Source organism: Pleurodeles waltl, chromosome 7, assembly GCF_031143425.1.
Source record: "Pleurodeles waltl isolate 20211129_DDA chromosome 7, aPleWal1.hap1.20221129, whole genome shotgun sequence".
In the NCBI taxonomy this organism is placed as follows: domain Eukaryota; kingdom Metazoa; phylum Chordata; class Amphibia; order Caudata; family Salamandridae; genus Pleurodeles; species Pleurodeles waltl.
Genome location: NC_090446.1, coordinates 1,524,307,661 through 1,524,330,173, shown reverse-complemented (window position 1 = coordinate 1,524,330,173; position 22,513 = coordinate 1,524,307,661). Strand labels below are relative to the sequence as shown.

General features: G+C 47.3%; 1 protein-coding gene across 7 annotated transcripts in view; it reads right to left on the bottom strand.

Annotated features, from left to right (window-relative positions):
• The window catches only part of ARHGEF1 (Rho guanine nucleotide exchange factor 1), a 579,253-nt gene that overhangs the window by 355,309 nt on the left and 201,431 nt on the right, over positions 1-22,513 (bottom strand). For all 7 annotated transcript variants that reach the window (XM_069201362.1, XM_069201364.1, XM_069201365.1 and 4 more), the window contains exon 8: positions 6,814-6,954. In XM_069201362.1, the coding sequence (XP_069057463.1) occupies positions 6,814-6,954 (141 nt within the window). The remainder of the gene's footprint in view (positions 1-6,813; positions 6,955-22,513) is intronic.

The window sequence follows — 22,513 nt, the reverse complement described above, 5'->3', positions numbered from 1 at the left end:
TAGCCCAGGGGCTGTCAGAGCGCTCAATGACTCCCAATTCCAGCATCTTGTGGACTTCCACCTTGATGCTTTCTTTAACATGGTCAGACTGTCTAAAGATTTTGTTCTTGACAGGCATGCTGTCTCCTGTGTCCACATCATGGGTACACAGGTGTGTCTGACCAGGGGTTAAGGAGAAGAGTTCAGGAAACTGTTGTAGGACTCTCCTACAATCAGCTTGCTGTTGGCCAGAGAGGGTGTCTGAGTAGATCACTCCATCTACTGTACCATCTTTTGGGTCTGATGACAGAAGATCAGGGAGAGGTTCACTCTCTGCCTCCTGATCCTCATCTGTTACCATCAACAGATTGACATCAGCCCTGTCGTGGAAGAGCTTAAGGCGGTTTACATGGATCACCCTTTTGGGGCTCCTGCTTGTGCCCAGGTCCACCAAGTAGGTGACCTGACTCTTCCTCTCTAGTACTGGGTAAGGGCCACTCCATTTGTCCTGGAGTGCCCTGGGAGCCACAGGCTCCAGAACCCAGACCTTCTGCCCTGGTTGGAACTCAACCAGTGCAGCCTTTTGGTCATACCAAAACTTCTGGAGCTGTTGGCTGGCCTCAAGGTTTTTGGTTGCCTTTTCCATGTACTCTGCCATTCTAGAGCGAAGGCCAAGTACATAGTCCACTATGTCCTGTTTAGGCTCATGGAGAGGTCTCTCCCAGCCTTCTTTAACAAGGGCAAGTGGTCCCCTTACAGGATGACCAAACAGAAGTTCAAAGGGTGAGAACCCTACTCCCTTCTGTGGTACCTCCCTGTAAGCGAAAAGCAGACATGGCAGGAGGACATCCCATCTCCTTTTGAGTTTTTCTGGGAGCCCCATGATCATGCCCTTTAATGTCTTGTTGAATCTCTCAACCAAGCCATTAGTTTGTGGATGGTATGGTGTAGTGAATTTATAAGTCACTCCACACTCATTCCACATGTGCTTTAGGTATGCTGACATGAAGTTGGTACCTCGGTCAGACACCACCTCCTTAGGGAAACCCACTCTGGTAAAGATACCAATGAGGGCCTTGGCTACTGCAGGGGCAGTAGTTGACCTAAGGGGAATAGCTTCAGGATACCTGGTAGCATGATCCACTACTACCAGGATATACATATTTCCTGAGGCTGTGGGAGGTTCCAGTGGACCAACTATGTCCACACCCACTCTTTCAAAGGGCACCCCCACCACTGGAAGTGGAATGAGGGGGGCCTTTGGATGCCCACCTGTCTTACCACTGGCTTGACAGGTGGGGCAGGAGAGGCAAAACTCCTTAACCATGCTGGACATATTGGGCCAGTAGAAGTGGTTGACTAACCTCTCCCACGTCTTGGTTTGTCCCAAATGTCCAGCAAGGGGAATGTCATGGGCCAATGTTAGGATGAACTCTCTGAACAGCTGAGGCACTACCACTCTCCTAGTGGCACCAGGTTTGGGGTCTCTGGCCTCAGTGTACAGGAGCCCATCTTCCCAATAGACCCTATGTGTTCCATTTTTCTTGCCTTTGGACTCTTCAGCAGCTTGCTGCCTAAGGCCTTCAAGAGAGGGACAGGTTTCTTGTCCCTTACACAGCTCTTCCCTTGAGGGTCCCCCTGGGCCTAAGAGCTCAACCTGATAAGGTTCAAGTTCCAAAGGCTCAGTTCCCTCAGAGGGCAGAACTTCTTCCTGAGAAGAGAGGTTCCCTTTCTTTTGCTGTGTTGCAGTTGGTTTCCCAACTGACTTTCCTGGTCTCTTGGTAGGCTGGGCCATTTTTCCAGACTCCAGCTCTACTTTTTCACCCTGTGCCTTGCATTGTGCTCTCGTTTTCACACACACCAGTTCAGGGATACCCAGCATGGCTGCATGGGTTTTTAGCTCTACCTCAGCCCATGCTGAGGACTCCAGGTCATTTCCAAGCAGACAGTCCACTGGGATATTTGAGGAGACCACCACCTGTTTCAGGCCATTGACCCCTCCCCATTCTAAAGTAACCATTGCCATGGGATGTACTTTTCTCTGATTGTCAGCGTTGGTGACTGTGTAAGTTTTTCCAGTCAGGTATTGGCCAGGGGAAACCAGTTTCTCTGTCACCATGGTGACACTGGCACCTGTATCCCTCAGGCCCTCTATTCTAGTCCCATTAATTAAGAGTTGCTGTCTGTATTTTTGCATGTTAGGCGGCCAGACAGCTAGTGTGGCTAAATCCACCCCACCCTCAGAAACTAGAGTAGCTTCAGTGTGGACCCTGATTTGCTCTGGGCACACTGTTGATCCCACTTGGAGACTAGCCATACCAGTGTTACCTGGATGGGAGTTTGGAGTGGAACCTTTCTTGGGACAGGCCTTGTCTCCAGTTTGGTGTCCATGCTGTTTACAGCTATGACACCAGGCCTTTTTGGGATCAAAGTTTTTACCCTTGTACCCATTGTTTTGTGAAGAGGCTCTGGGCCCACCCTCCTGTGCAGGTTTTTGGGGGCCTGTAGAAGACTCTTTACTATTTTTAGTTTTGGTTGTCTCATCACCCTTCTGCTGGGGAGTCTTTGTGACCCCTTTCTTTTGGTCACCCCCTGTTGAAGTCTTGGACACCCTTGTCTTGACCCAATGGTCCGCCTTCTTTCCCAATTCTTGGGGAGAAATTGGTCCTAGGTCTACCAGATGCTGATGCAGTTTATCATTGAAACAATTACTTAACAGGTGTTCCTTCACAAATAAATTGTACAGCCCATCATAATTACTTACACCACTGCCTTGAATCCAACCATCTAGTGTTTTCACTGAGTAGTCAACAAAGTCAACCCAGGTCTGGCTCGAGGATTTTTGAGCCCCCCTGAACCTAATCCTGTACTCCTCAGTGGAGAATCCAAAGCCCTCAATCAGGGTACCCTTCATGAGGTCATAAGATTCTGCATCTTGTCCAGAGAGTGTGAGGAGTCTATCCCTACACTTTCCTGTGAACATTTCCCAAAGGAGAGCACCCCAGTGAGATCTGTTCACTTTTCTGGTTACACAAGCCCTCTCAAAAGCTGTGAACCATTTGGTGATGTCATCACCATCTTCATATTTAGTTACAATCCCTTTGGGGATTTTCAACATGTCAGGAGAATCTCTGACCCTATTTATGTTGCTGCCACCATTGATGGGTCCTAGGCCCATCTCTTGTCTTTCCCTCTCTATGGCTAGGATCTGTCTTTCCAAAGCCAACCTTTTGGCCATCCTGGCTAACTGGATGTCCTCTTCACTGGAGTTATCCTCAGTGATTTCAGAGTTGTTGGTCCCTCCTGTGAGGGAACCAGCATCCCTGACTATTATTTGTGGAGTCAGGGCTTGAGAAGCCCTGCTCTCCCTAAGTAGGACTGGAGGGGGGGAATTTCCCTCCAAGTCACTATCTTCATCCTCTGAGTTGCCATCCTCAGAGGGGTTGGCCTTTTCAAACTCTGCCAAAAGCTCCTGGAGCTGTACTTTGGTAGGTTTGGGGCCCATTGCTATTTTCTTTAGTTTACAGAGTGACCTTAGCTCTCTCATCTGTAGATGGAGGTAAGGTGTGGTGTCGAGTTCCACCACATTCACATCTGTGCTAGACATTATGCTTCTAAAAGTTGGAATACTTTTTAAGACACTAAAACTGGTTCTAGAATCTAATTCAAACTTTTACAAACTTTTAAACTCTAAAAGAAATGCTAAACAGGATCTAACACAAGGCCCTAGCAGGTCTTTTAAGAATTTAGAAAACTTTTCAAATTGCAAAAATCAATTTCTAATGACAATTTTGGAATTTGTCGTGTGATCAGGTATTGGCTGAGTAGTCCAGCAAATGCAAAGTCTTGTACCCCACCGCTGATCCACCAATGTAGGAAGTTGGCTCTGTATGTGCTATTTCAAAGTAAGGAATAGCATGCACAGAGTCCAAGGGTTCCCCTTAGAGGTAAAATAGTGGTAAAAATAGATAATACTAATGCTCTATTTTGTGGTAGTGTGGTCGAGCAGTAGGCTTATCCAAGGAGTAGTGTTAAGCATTTGTTGTACATACACATAGACAATAAATGAGGTACACACACTCAGAGACAAATCCAGCCAATAGGTTTTTATATAGAAAAATATCTTTTCTTAGTTTATTTTAAGAACCACAAGTTCAAATTCTACATGTAATATCTCCTTCGAAAGGTATTGCAGGTAAGTACTTTAGGAACTTCAAATCATCAAAATTGCATGTATACTTTTCAAGTTATTGACAAATAGCTGTTTTAAAAGTGGACACTTAGTGCAATTTTCACAGTTCCTAGGGGAGGTAAGTTTTGATTAGTTTTACCAGGTAAGTAAGACACTTACAGGGTTCAGTTCTTGGTCCAAGGTAGCCCACCGTTGGGGGTTCAGAGCAACCCCAAAGTCACCACACCAGCAGCTCAGGGCCGGTCAGGTGCAGAGTTCAAAGTGGTGCCCAAAACGCATAGGCTAGAATGGAGAGAAGGGGGTGCCCCGGTTCCGGTCTGCTTGCAGGTAAGTACCCGCGTCTTCGGAGGGCAGACCAGGGGGGTTTTGTAGGGCACCGGGGGGGACACAAGCCCACACAGAAATTTCACCCTCAGCAGCGCGGGGGCGGCCGGGTGCAGTGTAGAAACAGGCGTCGGGTTCGCAATGTTAGTCTATGAGAGATCTCGGGATCTCTTCAGCGCTGCAGGCAGGCAAGGGGGGGATTCCTCGGGGAAACCTCCTCTTGGGCAAGGGAGAGGGACTCCTGGGGGTCACTTCTCCAGTGAAAGTCCGGTCCTTCAGGTCCTGGGGGCTGCGGGTGCAGGGTCTCTCCCAGGCGTCGGGACTTTAGGTTCAAAGAGTCGCGGTCAGGGGAAGCCTCGGGATTCCCTCTGCAGGCGGCGCTGTGGGGGCTCAGGGGGGACAGGTTTTGGTACTCACAGTATCAGAGTAGTCCTGGGGTCCCTCCTGAGGTGTCGGGTCTCCACCAGCCGAGTCGGGGTCGCCGGGTGCAGTGTTGCAAGTCTCACGCTTCTTGCGGGGAGCTTGCAGGGTTCTTTAAAGCTGCTGGAAACAAAGTTGCAGCTTTTCTTGGAGCAGGTCCGCTGTCCTCGGGAGTTTCTTGTCTTTTCGAAGCAGGGGCAGTCCTCAGGGGATGTCGAGGTCGCTGGTCCCTTTGGAAGGCGTCGCTGGAGCAGGGTCTTTGGAAGGCAGGAGACAGGCCGGTGAGTTTCTGGAGCCAAGGCAGTTGTCGTCTTCTGGTCTTCCGCTGCAGGGGTTTTCAGCTAGGCAGTCCTTCTTCTTGTAGTTGCAGGAATCTAATTTTCTAGGGTTCAGGGTAGCCCTTAAATACTAAATTTAAGGGCGTGTTTAGGTCTGGGGGGTTAGTAGCCAATGGCTACTAGCCCTGAGGGTGGGTACACCCTCTTTGTGCCTCCTCCCAAGGGGAGGGGGTCACAATCCTAACCCTATTGGGGGAATCCTCCATCTGCAAGATGGAGGATTTCTAAAAGTTAGAGTCACCTCAGCTCAGGACACCTTAGGGGCTGTCCTGACTGGCCAGTGACTCCTCCTTGTTATTCTCATTATTTTCTCCGGCCTTGCCGCCAAAAGTGGGGCCTGGCCGGAGGGGGCGGGCAACTCCACTAGCTGGAGTGTCCTGCTGGGTTGGCACAAAGGAGGTGAGCCTTTGAGGCTCACCGCCAGGTGTGACAATTCCTGCCTGGGAGAGGTGTTAGCATCTCCACCCAGTGCAGGCTTTGTTACTGGCCTCAGAGTGACAAAGGCACTCTCCCCATGGGGCCAGCAACATGTCTCGGTTTGTGGCAGGCTGCTAGAACTAGTCAGCCTACACAGATAGTCGGTTAAGTTTCAGGGGGCACCTCTAAGGTGCCCTCTGTGGTGTATTTTACAATAAAATGTACACTGGCATCAGTGTGCATTTATTGTGCTGAGAAGTTTGATACCAAACTTCCCAGTTTTCAGTGTAGCCATTATGGTGCTGTGGAGTTCGTGTTTGACAGACTCCCAGACCATATACTCTTATGGCTACCCTGCACTTACAATGTCTAAGGTTTTGCTTAGACACTGTAGGGGTACCATGCTCATGCACTGGTACCCTCACCTATGGTATAGTGCACCCTGCCTTAGGGCTGTAAGGCCTGCTAGAGGGGTGTCTTACCTATACTGCCTAGGCAGTGAGAGGCTGGCATGGCACCCTGAGGGGAGTGCCATGTCGACTTACTCGTTTTGTCCTCACTAGCACACACAAGCTGGTAAGCAGTGTGTCTGTGCTGAGTGAGAGGTCTCCAGGGTGGCATAAGACATGCTGCAGCCCTTAGAGACCTTCCTTGGCATCAGGGCCCTTGGTACTAGAAGTACCAGTTACAAGGGACTTATCTGGATGCCAGGGTCTGCCAATTGTGGATACAAAAGTACAGGTTAGGGAAAGAACACTGGTGCTGGGGCCTGGTTAGCAGGCCTCAGCACACTTTCAATTGTAAACATAGCATCAGCAAAGGCAAAAAGTCAGGGGGCAACCATGCCAAGGAGGCATTTCCTTACACACATGCATCCTTAGATCCCTCTCTAATTTTGGAAAAGATATCCCTGTGGAGATTCTGAATGAACTCTACAGCAGATTCTCATGTGACCACACAGGCCAAATAATCCATTGACATCTAGCTCCTGTTGTCATGGAATTCAATGCCACGTTGTTTCACCTTAGCACCATTCCCGGAAAATCTTAAACACCTTGTGAAAATCGATAAGAGTGTTTAAAAAAACTAAAGAATGTGTACACAGAAGCCCCTTGGAGTTTGTTATAGCGCCTTATAACTCACTGCATGTCTTCCAGTCTCATCAGCAGCTGCTCTGCCAGCTGCTTCTCTTTGGAATCAGTGATGGTCTTGTCTCTGGTCTGATAGGACTCCAACTCTGTCAGCTCCAGCTCCCCCGGGGTCATTCCCAGAACTCGCTTTGCCCTGTAGAGAGAGGGAAAAAGGGAAATAATGAAGTCTGCACTAAGGTTGAGATGCCCATGCAATGGTGAAGACATGCGAGCCCAGGAGAGCGCACCAGGGCTGGTGTGGAAACAAGGAGGTCACAAGAACAGCTTCAGTGACCGTGAGGGCCACAGCTCGGACAGAGCTACTCTGGGGCAGTGAGACGCGAGGGGCAGTGAGACGCGAGGGGCAGTGAGAAGCGAGGCTCTGAGAAAGAACACCCGACTGACATCGCCACCCTAGAAAAGTTTTCTAAATTAGAATTTTTTATTTGATTCAAAGAAAAACAGGAAATATAAAAATATCCAATTATGTTAACAAATACAATCAATTGAGGTTTCAGTATTCAGCAAGTATTATTCAACCCATGAACTAAAGGCAATAAAATACCCATTTTAATCTTATAACTATTTAAAAATGTATTAGATTAAGCTACATACAAACACAAGACAATCAGTTACAAGTATTAATATGAATGAAGTAAATATGACAGGCGCTTAAACACCATAAGTTATAATAAGTGAGTTAGTGGATCAATATTACATTTGCAGTAGGGAAAGAGGAATGGAGAGGAAGATGGGTTTATGAAAATATATAAATAATGTATTGTCATTACTGTATAAATATTACATAGTCAAGTGACATCCATCCATGTCTGAGTACAGATTGATGACAATATCTTATCCTAACTTATGTGCATTTATAAAAACTTGGTAAACGTATCTGTTACTACATTTGAACTATTATTTATATGCTTCTTAGAGAGAAAATGTGTTCAATAAATCCAAGACAATTCTTTTTTGACCTAGTGAAGTTTTCCAAGAGCAACAAAAAAATGCTTTGTTCAATGGATGGATTTTGGTCTGTCAATGTAATACCTTCGTGTTTTCTTGAAATATCTTTCAGACCACATTCTCCGTGGCGGGAAGAGGATGGGGAACTCAATGGACTGATTTTAAGCGGAACGAAAAAAACTGCTTCTGGATGACTTTTTGGGCTTGTCCTTGAGGCATTTTTGTTAATGTTACTTAATAAATGGCTCTCCAAGCGTTAGCAATGACAGCTCACTAACTGTCCTTAGGGAGGTGACTGGAACCAGCCAGGACACCTTCCTCGATAGAAACTGCATCGAACAAGAGAGTAGTGGCTAAAATGCCTTAGACAATATTAAGATTGCAAGATGGGGTCAGAGGAGTTCTTGGAGGAATTACACCCCCAAGGCCATCCTTGAAGGCTCTGACAACACGTTTCTACTTTGCAACAAGGGTTAACAGTAAGTGCCTGAATGAAAATGTCACTTACCCAGTGTACATCTGTTCGTGGCATCAGTCGCAGTAGATTCGCATGTTCTGCAATAGCTCGCCATCTGGTGTTGGGCCGGAGTGTTACAAGTTGTTTTTCTTCGAAGAAGTCTTTCGAGTCACGGGACCGAGTGACTCCTCCTTTTGTCTCCATTGCGCATGGGCGTCGACTCCATCTTCGATTGTTTTTCCCCGCAGAGGGTGAGGTAGGAGTTGAATTGTAGTAATAGTGCCCATGCAATGGAGTGACTAAGTATGCACCTATTTAAGGTTGAGATGATACATATATAAATAATTGAAGGTAACTTCCAAACTGCTACAGGCTCCCGGGGAGGCGGGTGGGCACATGCGAATCTACTGCGACTGATGCCACGAACAGATGTACACTGGGTAAGTGACATTTTCAGTTCGATGGCATCTGTCGCTGTAGATACGCATGTTCTGCAATAGACTAGTAAGCAGTTATTTCCCCAAAAGCGGTGGATCAGCCTGTAGGAGTGGAAGTAGTCTGAAATAATGTCCTTAATACAGCTTGACCTACTGTGGCTTGTTGTGCGGATAACACGTCTACACAGTAGTGCTTGGTGAATGTGTGAGGCGTAGACCATGTGGCTGCCTTACATATTTCTTGCATTGGGATGTTTCCTAGAAAGGCCATGGTAGCACCTTTCTTTCTGGTTGAGTGTGCCCTTGGTGTAATGGGCAGCTGTCGTTTAGCTTTAAGGTAGCAGATTTGGATGCATTTAACTATCCATCTGGCTATACCTTGTTTTGAAATTGGGTTTCCTGCGTGAGGTTTTTGAAATGCAATAAAGAGTTGTTTAGTCTTTCTGATGTTTTTTGTTCTGTCAATGTAATACATTAATGCTCTTTTGACATCTAATGTATGTAGTGCCCTTTCAGCTACGGTATCTGGCTGTGGAAAGAACACTGGAAGTTCCACTGTTTGATTTAGATGGAACGGTGAAATAACCTTTGGCAAAAATTTAGGATTGGTCCTTAGGACGACTTTATTTTTGTGTAGTTGTATAAAAGGTTCCTGTATAGTAAACGCCTGAATCTCGCTTACTCTTCTCAGGGAAGTAATGGCGATGAGAAATGCCACCTTCCAGGTTAGGAACTGTATGTCGCAGGAGTGCATGGGTTCAAAAGGTGGACCCATAAGTCTAGTTAGGACAACATTTAGGTTCCATGAAGGAACAGGTGGTGTTCTTGGTGGTATAATTCTCCTAAGGCCCTCCATGAATGCTTTAATGACTGGTATTTTATATAGGGAAGTTGAATAGGTAGTTTGCAGGTATGCAGATATTGCTGCAAGGTGTATTTTAATGGAAGAGAAAGCCAGGTTAGATTTTTGTAAGTGAAGCAAGTAACCCACTACATGTTCTGGAGTTGTGTGTAATGGTTGTATTTGATTAATATGGCAGTAGCAAACAAACCTCTTCCATTTACTTGCATAGCAGTGCCTGGTGGATGGCCTTCTTGCTTGTTTTATGACTTCCATACATTCTTGGGTAAGTTGTAAGTGCCCGAATTCTAGGATTTCAGGAGCCAGATTGCTAGATTCAGCGATGCTGGATCTGGGTGTCTGATCTTTTGGTTGTGCTGTGTCAACAGATCTGGCCTGTTGGGCAATTTGATGCAGGGTACCACTGATAGGTCTAGCAGCGTTGTGTACCAGGGTTGCCTTGCCCAAGTTGGTGCTATCAATATGAGTTTGAGTTTGCTTTGACTGAGTTTGTTTACCAGGTAAGGAAGGAGAGGGAGAGGAGGAAAAGCGTAAGCAAATATCCCTGACCAGTTCATCCATAGGGCATTGCCTTGGGATTGTTTGTGTGGGTACCTGGATGCGAAGTTTTGGCATTTTGCGTTCTCCCTTGTCGCAAACAAGTCTATCTGAGGTGTTCCCCAGAGTTTGAAATAAGTGTTCAGAATTTGGGGGTGAATTTCCCATTCGTGGACCTGTTGGTGATCTCGAGAGAGATTGTCTGCGAGTTGATTTTGTATCCCTGGTATAAACTGTGCAATTAGGCGAATTTGGTTGTGAATTGCCCAATGCCAAATTTTTTGTGCTAGCAGGCTTAACTGCGTGGAGTGCGTCCCTCCCTGCTTGTTTAGATAATACATTGTTGTCATGTTGTCTGTTTTGACGAGAATGTATTTGTGAACTATTATTGGTTGGAAAGCTTTTAGTGCTTGAAAAACTGCTAGCAGTTCTAGGTGATTGATATGCAGTTTTGTTTGATGTACGTTCCATTGTCCTTGTATGCTGTGTTGATTGAGGTGTGCTCCCCACCCTGTCATGGAAGCATCTGTTGTTATTACGTATTGTGGCACTGGGTCTTGGAAAGGCCGCCCCTTGTTTAAATTTATGTTGTTCCACCATAGAAGCGAGAGGTAAGTTTGGCGGTCTATTAACACCAGATCTAGAAGGTGACCCTGTGCTTGAGACCACTGTGATGCTAGGCATTGTTGTAAGGGCCTCATGTGCAGTCTTGCGTTTGGGACAATGGCTATGCATGATGACATCATGCCTAGGAGTTGTAATACCATCTTTGCCTGTATCTTTTGTGTTGGATACATGCGTTGTATGATGGTGTTGAAATTTTGAATTCTTTGTGGACTTGGAGTGGCTACTCCCTTTGATGTGTCTATTATGGCTCCCAGGTATTGTTGTACCTTGCGTGGCAGAATTTTGGATTTTGTGAAATTGACGGTGAACCCGAGTTTGAAGAGGGTTTGTATGATCTGATTTGTGTGATTTGAGCACTGTATGAACGAATGGGCCTTGATTAGCCAGTCGTCCAAATATGGGAACACATGTATTTGCTGCCTTCTTATGTGTGCAGCGACTACCGCTAGACATTTGGTAAAGACTCTTGGTGCGGTTGTTAATCCGAAAGGCAGTACCTTGAATTGGTAATGTATTCCTTTGAATACGAACCTTAGGTATTTCCTGTGAGATGGGTGTATTGGTATATGGAAATAAGCATCCTTGAGGTCTAAAGTTGCCATGTAGTCGTGTAGTTTTAGCAATGGCAATACTTCTTGTAGTGTGACCATGTGGAAGTGGTCTGATTTGATGAAAGTGTTCACTACTCTGAGGTCTAGGATTGGTCTCAGCGTTTTGTCCTTCTTTGGTATCAGAAAGTACAGTGAGTAAACTCCTGTGTTTATTTGTGTGTTTGGCACTAATTCGATTGCATTCTTTTGCAATAGTGCCTGCACTTCTATCTCCAGGAGATTGGAATGGTGTGTTGTTAAATTTTGTGCTTTTGGTGGTATGTTTGGAGGGAATTGTAGAAATTCTATGCAATAACCATGTTGGATAATTGCTAGAACCCAAGTGTCTGTAGTGATTTCCTCCCATGCTTTGTAATAATGACCTATTCTTCCCCCCACTGGTGTTGTGTGGAGGGGGTGAGTGACATGTGAGTCATTGTTTAGTAGTAGGGGTTTTGGGGCTTTGAAATCTCCCTCTATTTCTAGGGAATTGCCCTCCTCTATATTGTCCCCGAAAACCTCCTCTATACTGTCCCTGGTAAGTGGACGGTGTTGCTTGTGAGGTGCTGGCTTGTGTGCTTTGACCCCGAAACCCCCCTCGAAAGGGCGTTTTACGGAATGTGCTGTAATTCCCTCTGCTCTGCGGGGAGTAGAGTGCGCCCATGGCTTTGGCAGTGTCCGTATCTTTTTTGAGTTTCTCAATCGCTGTGTCCACTTCTGGACCGAACAGTTCTTTTTCATTAAAAGGCATATTGAGAACTGCTTGTTGAATCTCTGGTTTAAATCCAGACGTTCGGAGCCATGCATGCCGTCTGATAGTTACAGATGTATTAATTGTCCGTGCAGCTGTATCTGCAGCGTCCATGGAGGAACGTATCTGGTTGTTGGAGATGGTCTGTCCCTCCTCAACCACTTGTTTCGCCCTATTTTGGAAGTCCTTGGGCAGATGTTCAATGAGATGTTGCATCTCGTCCCAGTGGGCTCTGTCATAGCGCGCAAGTAGTGCCTGGGAGTTCGCGATGCGCCACTGGTTTGCAGCTTGTGCTGCGACTCTTTTACCAGCTGCATCGAACTTGCGGCTTTCTTTATCTGGGGGTGGTGCATCTCCAGATGTGTGAGAGTTGGCCCTTTTCCTAGCTGCTCCTACAACAACAGAGTCTGGTGGCAGCTGTGTAGTGATGAAAACCGGGTCCGTAGGAGGCGGCTTATACTTCTTTTCCACCCGTGGTGTGATTGCCCTACTTTTGACCGGCTCCTTAAATATGTCTTTTGCGTGCCGGAGCATACCAGGGAGCATAGGCAGGCTTTGGTAGGAGCTGTGGGTGGAGGAGAGTGTGTTGAACAAGAAATCATCCTCGACCTGTTCTGAGTGGAGGCTTACGTTATGAAATTGTGCTGCTCTAGCCACCACCTGAGAGTACGCGGTGCTGTCTTCTGGTGGAGATGGCTTTGTAGGGTAGGCCTCCGGGCTGTTATCTGACACTGGGGCGTCGTATAGGTCCCATGCGTCCTGATCTTGGTCACCCTGGCTCATGGTGGTGTGAGCTGGGGAGTGAGATGGAGTTTGTGCTGGTGAAACGTTAATCACGGGCGGAGGAGAGGGTGGTGGTGTAATTCTTTTAACCACTTTTGGTTGTGGTGCTTGTTCCGTCTGGAACTCCAACCTTCTCTTTCTCCTAATGGGGGGAAGGGTGCTTATTTTTCCTGTCCCCTGCTGAATGAAGATACGCTTTTGCGTATGGTCCACATCAGTTGCTTGTAGCTCTTCCTCAAACCTATGCTTTTGCATTTGGGAGGTTAGCGAGTGCTCTTCTGTATAAGAGCCTGAAGCTGGGTCGCTTGCAGTTTGTTTCGGCGTCGAAACTTTGTCTGCGTGTTTTTTCGGCTCCGAGGTGACTTTTTTCCTTTTCGGGGCCGAAACCTCTCGGCGTCGATCTGTTTCGGTGCCGCTGTCTCGGCGTCGAGCCGTGTCCACACCGGTATCTCGGTGTCGAGGCTTGTCTCCAGCACTTTCTCGGTCCCGAGAAGGCTGCGTGCCGGTGTCTCGACCGGAGTCGGACGATCTCGGCACTGTTTTGGCCTTTTTCGGTGCCGACGGTCGGTCACCGAATTTATGGGTCGAGCCATGGCCTGGTGGCAGTGGCGTCCCCTGGGCCTTGTAAATGTTTCTCTGTGTGTTTTTCGACGTCTTACTCACGGTTTGTGTATCGTCGAATCCTTCGGAGTCTGAGTCTTGGATCGAGAAGGTACCTTCCTCCTCCTGTTCCTCGAACTCCCGTCGGGCTGTCGGTGCGGACGCCATTTGAAGTCTTCTGGCTCGACGGTCTCGGAGTGTTTTTCGGGACCGGAACGCACGACAGGCCTCGCAGGTGTCTTCGCTGTGCTCAGGTGACAGGCACAGGTTGCAGACCAAGTGTTGGTCTGTGTAGGGGTATTTATTGTGGCATTTGGGGCAGAAACGGAACGGGGTCCGTTCCATCGGCGTTCCTCAGCACGCGGTCGGGCCGACCAGGCCCCGACGGAGGATCGAAAAACTACCCCGAAGGGCACCGGAGCTCTTCGATCTTCGATGCGGTGTTGAATCTAAGTACGCCGATCCCGAACGCAACAATACCGACGAAAATCTTCCGAAATTAACTATTTTGTCCGTTCCGAAACTCGGAGCGACAGGAACACGTCCGAACCCGATGGCGGAAAAAAAACAATCGAAGATGGAGTCGACGCCCATGCGCAATGGAGACAAAAGGAGGAGTCACTCGGTCCCGTGACTCGAAAGACTTCTTCGAAGAAAAACAACTTGTAACACTCCGGCCCAACACCAGATGGCGAGCTATTGCAGAACATGCGTATCTACAGCGACAGATGCCATCGAACTTTCACTTATTGTCTTTGCTGACGTCAAAGCTAGTAATAGTGCCACTTTCCATAAAATACATTTTACTTTAGCTCAGTGAATGGGTTTGCATGGATCCTTTATCAACTGGAAAACGACCAAATAAACTGCAAAGATGGAAAAGTTGCTTTACTGAACGAAAGACACAAAAGCTTTTTCCGAAACTCTTTGGTAAGTCTATTTGACCACAGATATGATCAACCAGGTGATCTCTTGGATCTGGATACAGCTTCTAAGTTCACTTCAATCGAAGTATGAGCCAGACGCGCTTTGGCTAGATGTACCAAAGAGGGCAGAGCACGTTCTGGTGGAGCTAACGGAGGATGAATCTGTGATTTCTGGCAGCACACACACATTTGTTTCACCTTTAGCTGATGTGTCGTGTAAGTAGATTCAGCTGTCTCCAGGAAGAATCTCTTTACAGACCTGTGGGATATTCAGGTTCACAAAGTCACTGTGTTCTTGAACCATGCTGATAAGTACAAAGACACTGGATTCTGATGAAGTATTATGTTGTGGCTCACTGTCAAAGTTGAAAAGGGCTTCAGGCGAAAATGATGTTTGTTCCAAAAGCAGGATCAGTTCGGGTAACCAATGCTGACTGGGCCATTTCGGGACTATTAGAAATACCCTGCACGGTTCACGCTTTATTTTGTTGAGAATCCGGGGGATTAATGGTGTGCGCCCCGTCCTTGAAGGAAGGCATCGGTAGTCACCACAAAATACGCTATTGAGACAGGAAGTTTAATCCTTTAGAAAGATGTTCATCTCGAGTCCACCAAGGGACAGACTCCTTCATGCTTGGAGTGATCTTAACGCTGTCCTCGAAAGAGCTGCGAGTCTGAAGCCATTCCTCGTCCAGTTTCTCTTGTAAAGTTTGCTTTTGGGGCCAGAACATGGTACTGGAGTAAGGCAGGCCACGCGCCTGGCATCGCTGTGGCAGAGGGCATCAGAGACTGCAGACCTGGTGATGATCGGTCCATGGATACTTGCAGTGGTACAGGGCACAGGGGATGGGAGCGCTTTCCACTCCTGATGCATTCTCGTGCACTAAACTCTCCAGGAACAGGGCAGAAGCCTCCGAGGGGCCTGGGCCTGGAAGGTGAGGAGCCATAGAAGGTCAGCATCCACTAAACACTGCTTTGCCAAAGAACGGAAGTTGTGCGGAATGCCTTCCGCTGCTACTGGAGTCAAAGAGGGACCATGTGGGCCCAAAGGGGAGAACGACCAGCGCCAGACACGAGCCCTGTCAGTACATGTCTAAGTCTGATGGTGAAACAAATCACAAGCTAACAAAGGTGCCAACTAAGGGAGGGTTCACTATACCTCATGACTCAAAAGACTTTTTGGAAGAAAAACAAGTTGCAACTTCCAAGCCCAACACTAGATGGCAGCAGCATATGTATCTACAGCAACACATGCTACTGACAGCTAATTGAATTGAAGAATATCTTCACCAATAACAGGGAACTAACTTTATTCAAAATCTGGAGTCTCTAAACATTCATTTGTGTGGCTGAGATGCTCTTAGGCATGGGAAAGCGGCACAGTTCTTCAGGGATCCCCTCTTCAAAGGCTCGCCTTCTCATCCTCCCTGCTGGGGGGCGGTGGGTGTCTGTCTCTCGTCAGCATGGAGACAGATTTGTCTGCCAGAGGGATGAATACATACTTTGTGTTGCTTATCAGGGATTTCGCGTAGCTCATTGACTGGGGATGTCCTACTCCCTTCAATCTCAGCGTCCAGTGTTCTTGGCGCTGGTTTGGGTGTTTGAGGGCTCCGGTTCAGAGGGGAGCTTTGGCTGGAATCAAGGCCCGGCAGCCTTGCCTTAAGAATACTTGGGGCTCAAGGGCAGACTCTCTCGGGAGCGGTGCTCGGCCTTCTGCTGAGACTGCTTTCAAGGGAAAGCCACATGAAGGTCTGATCTCTGGTGGGGGCCTGGGGGGCTCTGTACGGGGTCTTTGTCCTCGACACTTTAATTTGCTGTGGAGTTGGAGCCTCTTCATGCCGGAGCCCTCTGATGCCCAAACCTCAGGGTGTTGTACCTGCTGGGCTGGTGAAAGAGCCAATGCGCTCCCCCCTCCCGGGCTCCACCAAGGTCTCTGGCGCTGAAGACCGGCGGTATGATGGGGGGGTCTCAATGCAGCATCTCAAGATGAGCCCAAGAGTGCTCTGGGTAAAATCAAATCACCTGCGGCTTTTAAATCTAGCCAAGCAGACCAGACAGGAAGAGGCTGGGCAGGCTTCAGAGGCAGGCAGATTGTGAGGACCCGCTGGTGATCCTACCATGGGTACTCACTATCACACCCGGGGCAAGAACGCAACAGCATCTCCTCCACAACGCACTCCTCAAACAGCAACTCCCAATAAGACCGGAGTCCTGGAAAGAAACTGCTCTGGTATGGTTTGGAAACAGAAAGATGTGATCACTGATGCTTCAGCCAATGGTTCTTCTGATGATGGAGTAGGAAACCCAACGACTGAGGCTTTAAAAAATAAATAAAGAAATCAGAAATTGACAAAAGTCCCGGAGTTAAAACTTAAATGTCTCAACCTGATGGTGGAAAGAAACAATCTGAGGTGGAATCCTTGTCAAGGTGCACTGAGAAGACCTCAACACCGAGGGCGACTTCTAAGAAAAACAACTTCCAAACACCCGCGCCAAACACGAGATGACAGAAGTATGCGTAGCATGTGAATCTACAGCAGCACATTCTACAAACATAACTTCTCTTCTTCCATCACAGGATTCTCAGATAGTCATGAGTGGTAGAACAGAGTACCATGCTTAACCCACATGTTAGAGGATCATGGTCAGGGAATCATGCAAACAGGCTGAGCAGTAATGCTTGAGCATTTAGCCAGAATCTATTCAATGATGCTCAGCAAAAGTATGACTGATATCAGTGCTGCGGCCCTGCAAATGTCTGGACTAGGGAGATTCATCCCATGAGCTTCAGTATCTATTTTCCCACAATCTGTGAAAGTCTTGGGCTTACCTGGTAGAGGTATGTTTGCTCTTCAGTAAGAGGAGGTCATACATGAGACTATTCACCAAGAAGTGATTTTTTAAAGGAAAATAGATAGGTACGAACAGCTACACACTTTACGAAGTGTTGTTTGTCCTTGTGCATGTCCCTGGTTTATGGTCTCTATAGACTTCCATTCAAGGTATGTAGAGACCGTTCCCTTGAGGGATGAGGGACAGAAAAACTTGCTAATGAGATTGTCTGATTAATATGGAAGTCTGACATTATTTCTGGAAAAAAACAAAGGATAAATCTGTACGAAAACATTCTATTGGAGAAACAATGTCTAATGTCCTTCATTGTGCAGAAGTAAAATCTCACCCAACCTTCTAGCCGATGTCAGGGTAAGTCCTGAATCTATGACGAAAGAGGGATCCATCATTTTTAAAGCACAACATTCAATTTCCATTGGAAATAACTCTCTGAATGGGGCACAAACCTTTCTAAATTCATCTACTAAATCTCCAATCAGTGCAATTGTGAAAAAAGATGATTGTGTAGAACATGCACAAAAGGTGAAACTAGCAGCTGGAATGTGTTAGTCACCCTGTCAGCATCTGTTTGTGCATGATGTGCTTTAGTAGCACATTCGCTGCATACTGCTGCCATCTAGTGTTGGGTCGAGATTTGTGCAAGTTGTTTTTATTCGAAGAAGTCTTTCGAGTCACGAGGTAGCTAACTCTTCCTCTTGGTGATAATGTGCATGGGCATCAGCTCCATTGTTAAGCCTTTTGGCGCAGGTGGGTGAGAATGGAGTGTGAAAGTAAGTGGTAAGTAAAGAGACGTCCATACATGTAAAAAGAGAAATGAAACTGCAACGGCCACAGGTGTCCGGGGAGGAGGTGGACACATGTGAATCTACAGCACTACATGCCACAAACAGATGCGTACAGGGTAGGTGACATATCCTGTTCGAGGTATGTGTGGCTGTAGGTACACATGCTCTCCACTGACTCATCTATAAAGGACAAGGGTAACCCATGGATATCCAGGGACCAGGTTAAGTAATGTTATAAAGGTACAACGGTCCCTCATCGGAACACTTACTGCTCATATAATGGGAAAACATTTAAGGCCATTTATTTCGTCTACTAGACACAATAAATCTTTATTGTTGTGCAATAACAAATAAGTGGGTGAAAACACAAACAGTTGCACACACAAATTGACTCCGGCACTAGTATGTGACAAAAAAAAACAGGAAACAAGGTTAGTCTCAATTGAAAGCAGCACTTATGCCCTTCTTATAATGAACATTATACTTGGAGCACTGTTCCTTCATAGTACGGCACAGACTGTAAAGCGGTGGCTAGCCTGTGGGTGCTGCAGTTGTTTGGAAAAGTATCCGTAACACTGCCTGTCCTACATTAGCTTGTTGGTGTGCGAGAACATCTACACAATAGTGCCTAGTGAATGTGTGTAGTGTAGGCCAGGCAGCTGCTTTACATATGCCGGCTACTGGAATGTTTCCTAGGAAAGCCATAGAAGCTCCCTTCCTTTGAGTAGAGTGCGCTAGGAGGAGTAGGTAGAGTTATTTTAGCTTTAGCGTAACATGTTTGAAAGCGCTTAGCTATCCATCGGACGGTGCCTGATTTGGATGTAGGCTTTGTTTTATGAGGTGGTGAGAAAGCAAAAAATAGTTGTTTAGTGTTTCTAAAGGTGTTAGTCCTATCAATTTAGTATATGAGGGCTCTTAACATCTGGTGTATGGAAAGCTCTCTAGGCAACTGAGTCTGGTTGAGGGAAAAAAAATGTTAACTTAATTGATTGAGGTGAAAAGGAGAGACTAGCTTTGGAAGGAATGTGGGGGTTAGTTTGGGGGACTGCCCTGCCTCTGTGGAGCTGGAAGAAAGGTTCCTCCAGCATAAACACCTGGAGCTCATCAGCATGTCTGAGTGAGGTAACAGCAATTAAAGATGCCACCTTCCGAGAGGAACTGAAGGGGCAAGTATGAAGGGACGTCAATGGAGGGCTCATGAGATGTGTAAGAACAATGTAAGATTCCATGAGGGTGCAGGAGGAAGCCATGGTGACATTACTCTTTTAAGGCCTGCTATAAAGACCTTAATTACTGTTATTTTGAATAAAGAAATGTGTTGCCTTTTTTAAACATAGGCAGCTACTGCGGCTAGATGTAACTTTATAGACGTGAATGCTAGACTAGAAAATTGTAAATGAAGCAAGTAACAGACCATGTTTTGAACTGTGTCATTAATGGGATCAATTTGTTTTGAGTGACAGTAGTAAACAGATCTTTTCCACTTGGGTGCATAACATGCTCAAGTGATACATCTGTGGGCTTCTTTAAGACTGATCATACATTCAAGTGGCAGATTAAGGTATCCGAATTCTATGACTTCAGCAGCCAGATCGGCAGGTTGAGAGATTTGGGATTAGTGCCTAATTTCGCCATGGTTCTGAGTGAGAAGGTGTGGCCTGTTGGGGAGCTTCTTGTGGAGAACTACAGAAAAGTCTGGTAACATTCTGAACCAGGGCTGACAAGCACATGTGACAGCTACTAGTACGAGCGTGAGAAACATTTTCCTGAGCTTCCGAACCAGAAATGGAAGGAAAGGGAGAGGAAGAAAAGCGTAGGCAAATGTCCCTAACCAATTAATCCATAATGCATTTCTGCTGGATCCTGAGCGTGGGAACCTGGAGGGGAACTTTGGGCATTTGGCATTATACGCAGTCGCAAACAGATCTATTTGAGGGAACCCCCATCTGTGGAAGATTGGAAGAAAGACTTGCGGGTAGAGCTGCCACGCATGGACTTGTTGCCACATCCTGCTGAGGAGTTCGGCAAAAACGTTGTCTGTTCCAGGAAGGTACTCAGCTAACAAATGAATGTTGTGATAAAGAGCCCAGTACCAAATGTTCTGAGATAGTTGCAGAGAACATGTTCCTACCTGTTTCTGTAGGTAGTACATGTCCATCTGGACTAGGACACCCTTGCTGCTCAGGTAGAAGGCTTTCAATGCTAGGTGAACAGCTTGAAGCTCTAGGTAGTTGACGTGGGGACTCCAATATTTGGTGTCCCATCGTCCCTGTGCTGTGAGATCTTGTAAGTGTGCACCCCATTCTGCGAGAGTGATGCGCCCACTGCGAGAGTGATGCGCCCACTGCGAGAGTGATGCGCCCACTGCGAGAGTGATGCGCCCACTGCGAGAGTGATGCGCCCACTGCGAGAGTGATGCGCCCACTGCGAGAGTGATGCGCCCACTGCGAGAGTGATGCGCCCACTGCGAGAGTGATGCGCCCACTGCGAGAGTGATGTGGGGTACAGGGTCTAGGAAAGGCATCCTTTAGGTCTAGTGTAGCATAAAGTTACCCTGTTGTGGAAGTGGGATCACATTTTGTATGGTTACCATGTGGACGTTCTCTGACAAAATGCATTTGTTTATGGGCCTTTGGTCTAGAGTTGGCTGCAACGAGCCATCCTTTTTGGGTATTAGGAAATATAGTGAGTACATTCCTGTACCCTGTTAACATATGGGAACAGGCTCTATAGTTCCTTTTTGGAGAAGAGCTTTGACTTCCTGTTTAAGTAATGTGTGATGTCCCAGTAGTAACCTGTGTTTGCGAGGTGGAATGGAGGGAGGTGTGGTAATGAGCTCCAGACAATAACCATGTTGGGTGATGTCCAACACCCACTGGTCTGATGTAAGGGTTTGCCATGTGGGTAGAAAAGTTATAAGTGACCTCCAACTGGTGTTATGTGGTAGGGAGGAGTAGGAAGTTGGCTCTGTATGTGCTATTTCAAAGTAAGGAATAGCATGCACAGAGTCCAAGGGTTCCCCTTAGAGGTAAAATAGTGGTAAAAAGAGATAATACTAATGCTCTGTTTTGTGGTAGTGTGGTCGAGCAGTAGGCTTATCCAAGGAGTAGTGTTAAGGATTTGTTGTACATACACAGACAATAAATGAGGTACACACACTCAGAGACAAATCCAGCCAATAGGTTTTGTATAGAAAAATATCTTTTCTTAGTTTATTTTAAGAACCACAGGTTCAAATTTAACATGTAATATCTTGTTTGAAAGGTATTGCAGGTAAGTACATTAGGAACTTTGAATCATTTCAATTGCATGTATACTTTTCAAGTTATTCACAAATAGCTATTTTAAAAGTGGACACAGTGCAATTTTCACAGTTCCTGGGGGAGGTAAGTTTTTGTTAGTTTTACCAGGTAAGTACGACACTTACAGGGTTCAGTTCTTGGTCCAAGGTAGCCCACCGTTGGGGGTTCAGAGCAACCCCAAAGTTACCACACCAGCAGCTCAGGGCCGGTCAGGTGCAGAGTTCAAAGTGGTGCCCAAAACGCATAGGCTTCAATGGAGAGAAGGGGGTGCCCCGGTTCCAGTCTGCCAGCAGGTAAGTACCCGCGTCTTCGGAGGGCAGACCAGGGGGGTTTTGTAGGGCACCGGGGGGGACACAAGCCCACACAGAAATTTCACCCTCAGCGGCGCGGGGGCGGCCGGGTGCAGTGTTAGAACAAGCGTCGGGTTCGCAATGGAAGTCAATGAGAGATCAAGGGATCTCTTCAGCGCTGCAGGCAGGCAAGGGGGGGCTTCCTCGGGGAACCCTCCACTTGGGCAAGGGAGAGGGACTCCTGGGGGTCACTTCTGCAGTGAAAGTCCGGTCCTTCAGGTCCTGGGGGCTACGGGTGCAGGGTCTTTTCCAGGCGTCGGGACTTAGGTTTCAGAGAGTCGCGGTCAGGGGAAGCCTCGGGATTCCCTCTGCAGGCGGCGCTGTGGGGGCTCAGGGGGGACAGGTTTTGGTACTCACAGTCGTAGAGTAGTCCGGGGGTCCTCCCTGAGGTGTTGGTTCTCCACCAGCCGAGTCGGGGTCGCCGGGTGCAGTGTTGCAAGTCTCACGCTTCTTGCGGGGAGATTGCAGGGTTCTTTAAAGCTGCTCCTTTGGATAAAGTTGCAGTCTTTTTGGAGCAGGTCCGCTGTCCTCGGGAGTTTCTTGTCGTCGTCGAAGCAGGGCAGTCCTCAGAGGATGCAGAGGTCGCTGGTCCCTTTGGAAGGCGTCGCTGGAGCAGAGTTCTTTGGAAGGCAGGAGACAGGCCGGTGAGTTTCTGGAGCCAAGGCAGTTGTTGTCTTCTGGTCTTCCTCTGCAGGGGTTTTCAGCTAGGCAGTCCTTCTTCTTGTTGTTGCAGGAATCTCATTTCTAGGTTCAGGGAGAGCCCTTAAATACTAAATTTAAGGGCGTGTTTAGGTCTGGGGGGTTAGTAGCCAATGGCTACTAGCCCTGAGGGTGGGTACACCCTCTTTGTGCCTCCTCCCAAGGGGAGGGGGTCACAATCCTAA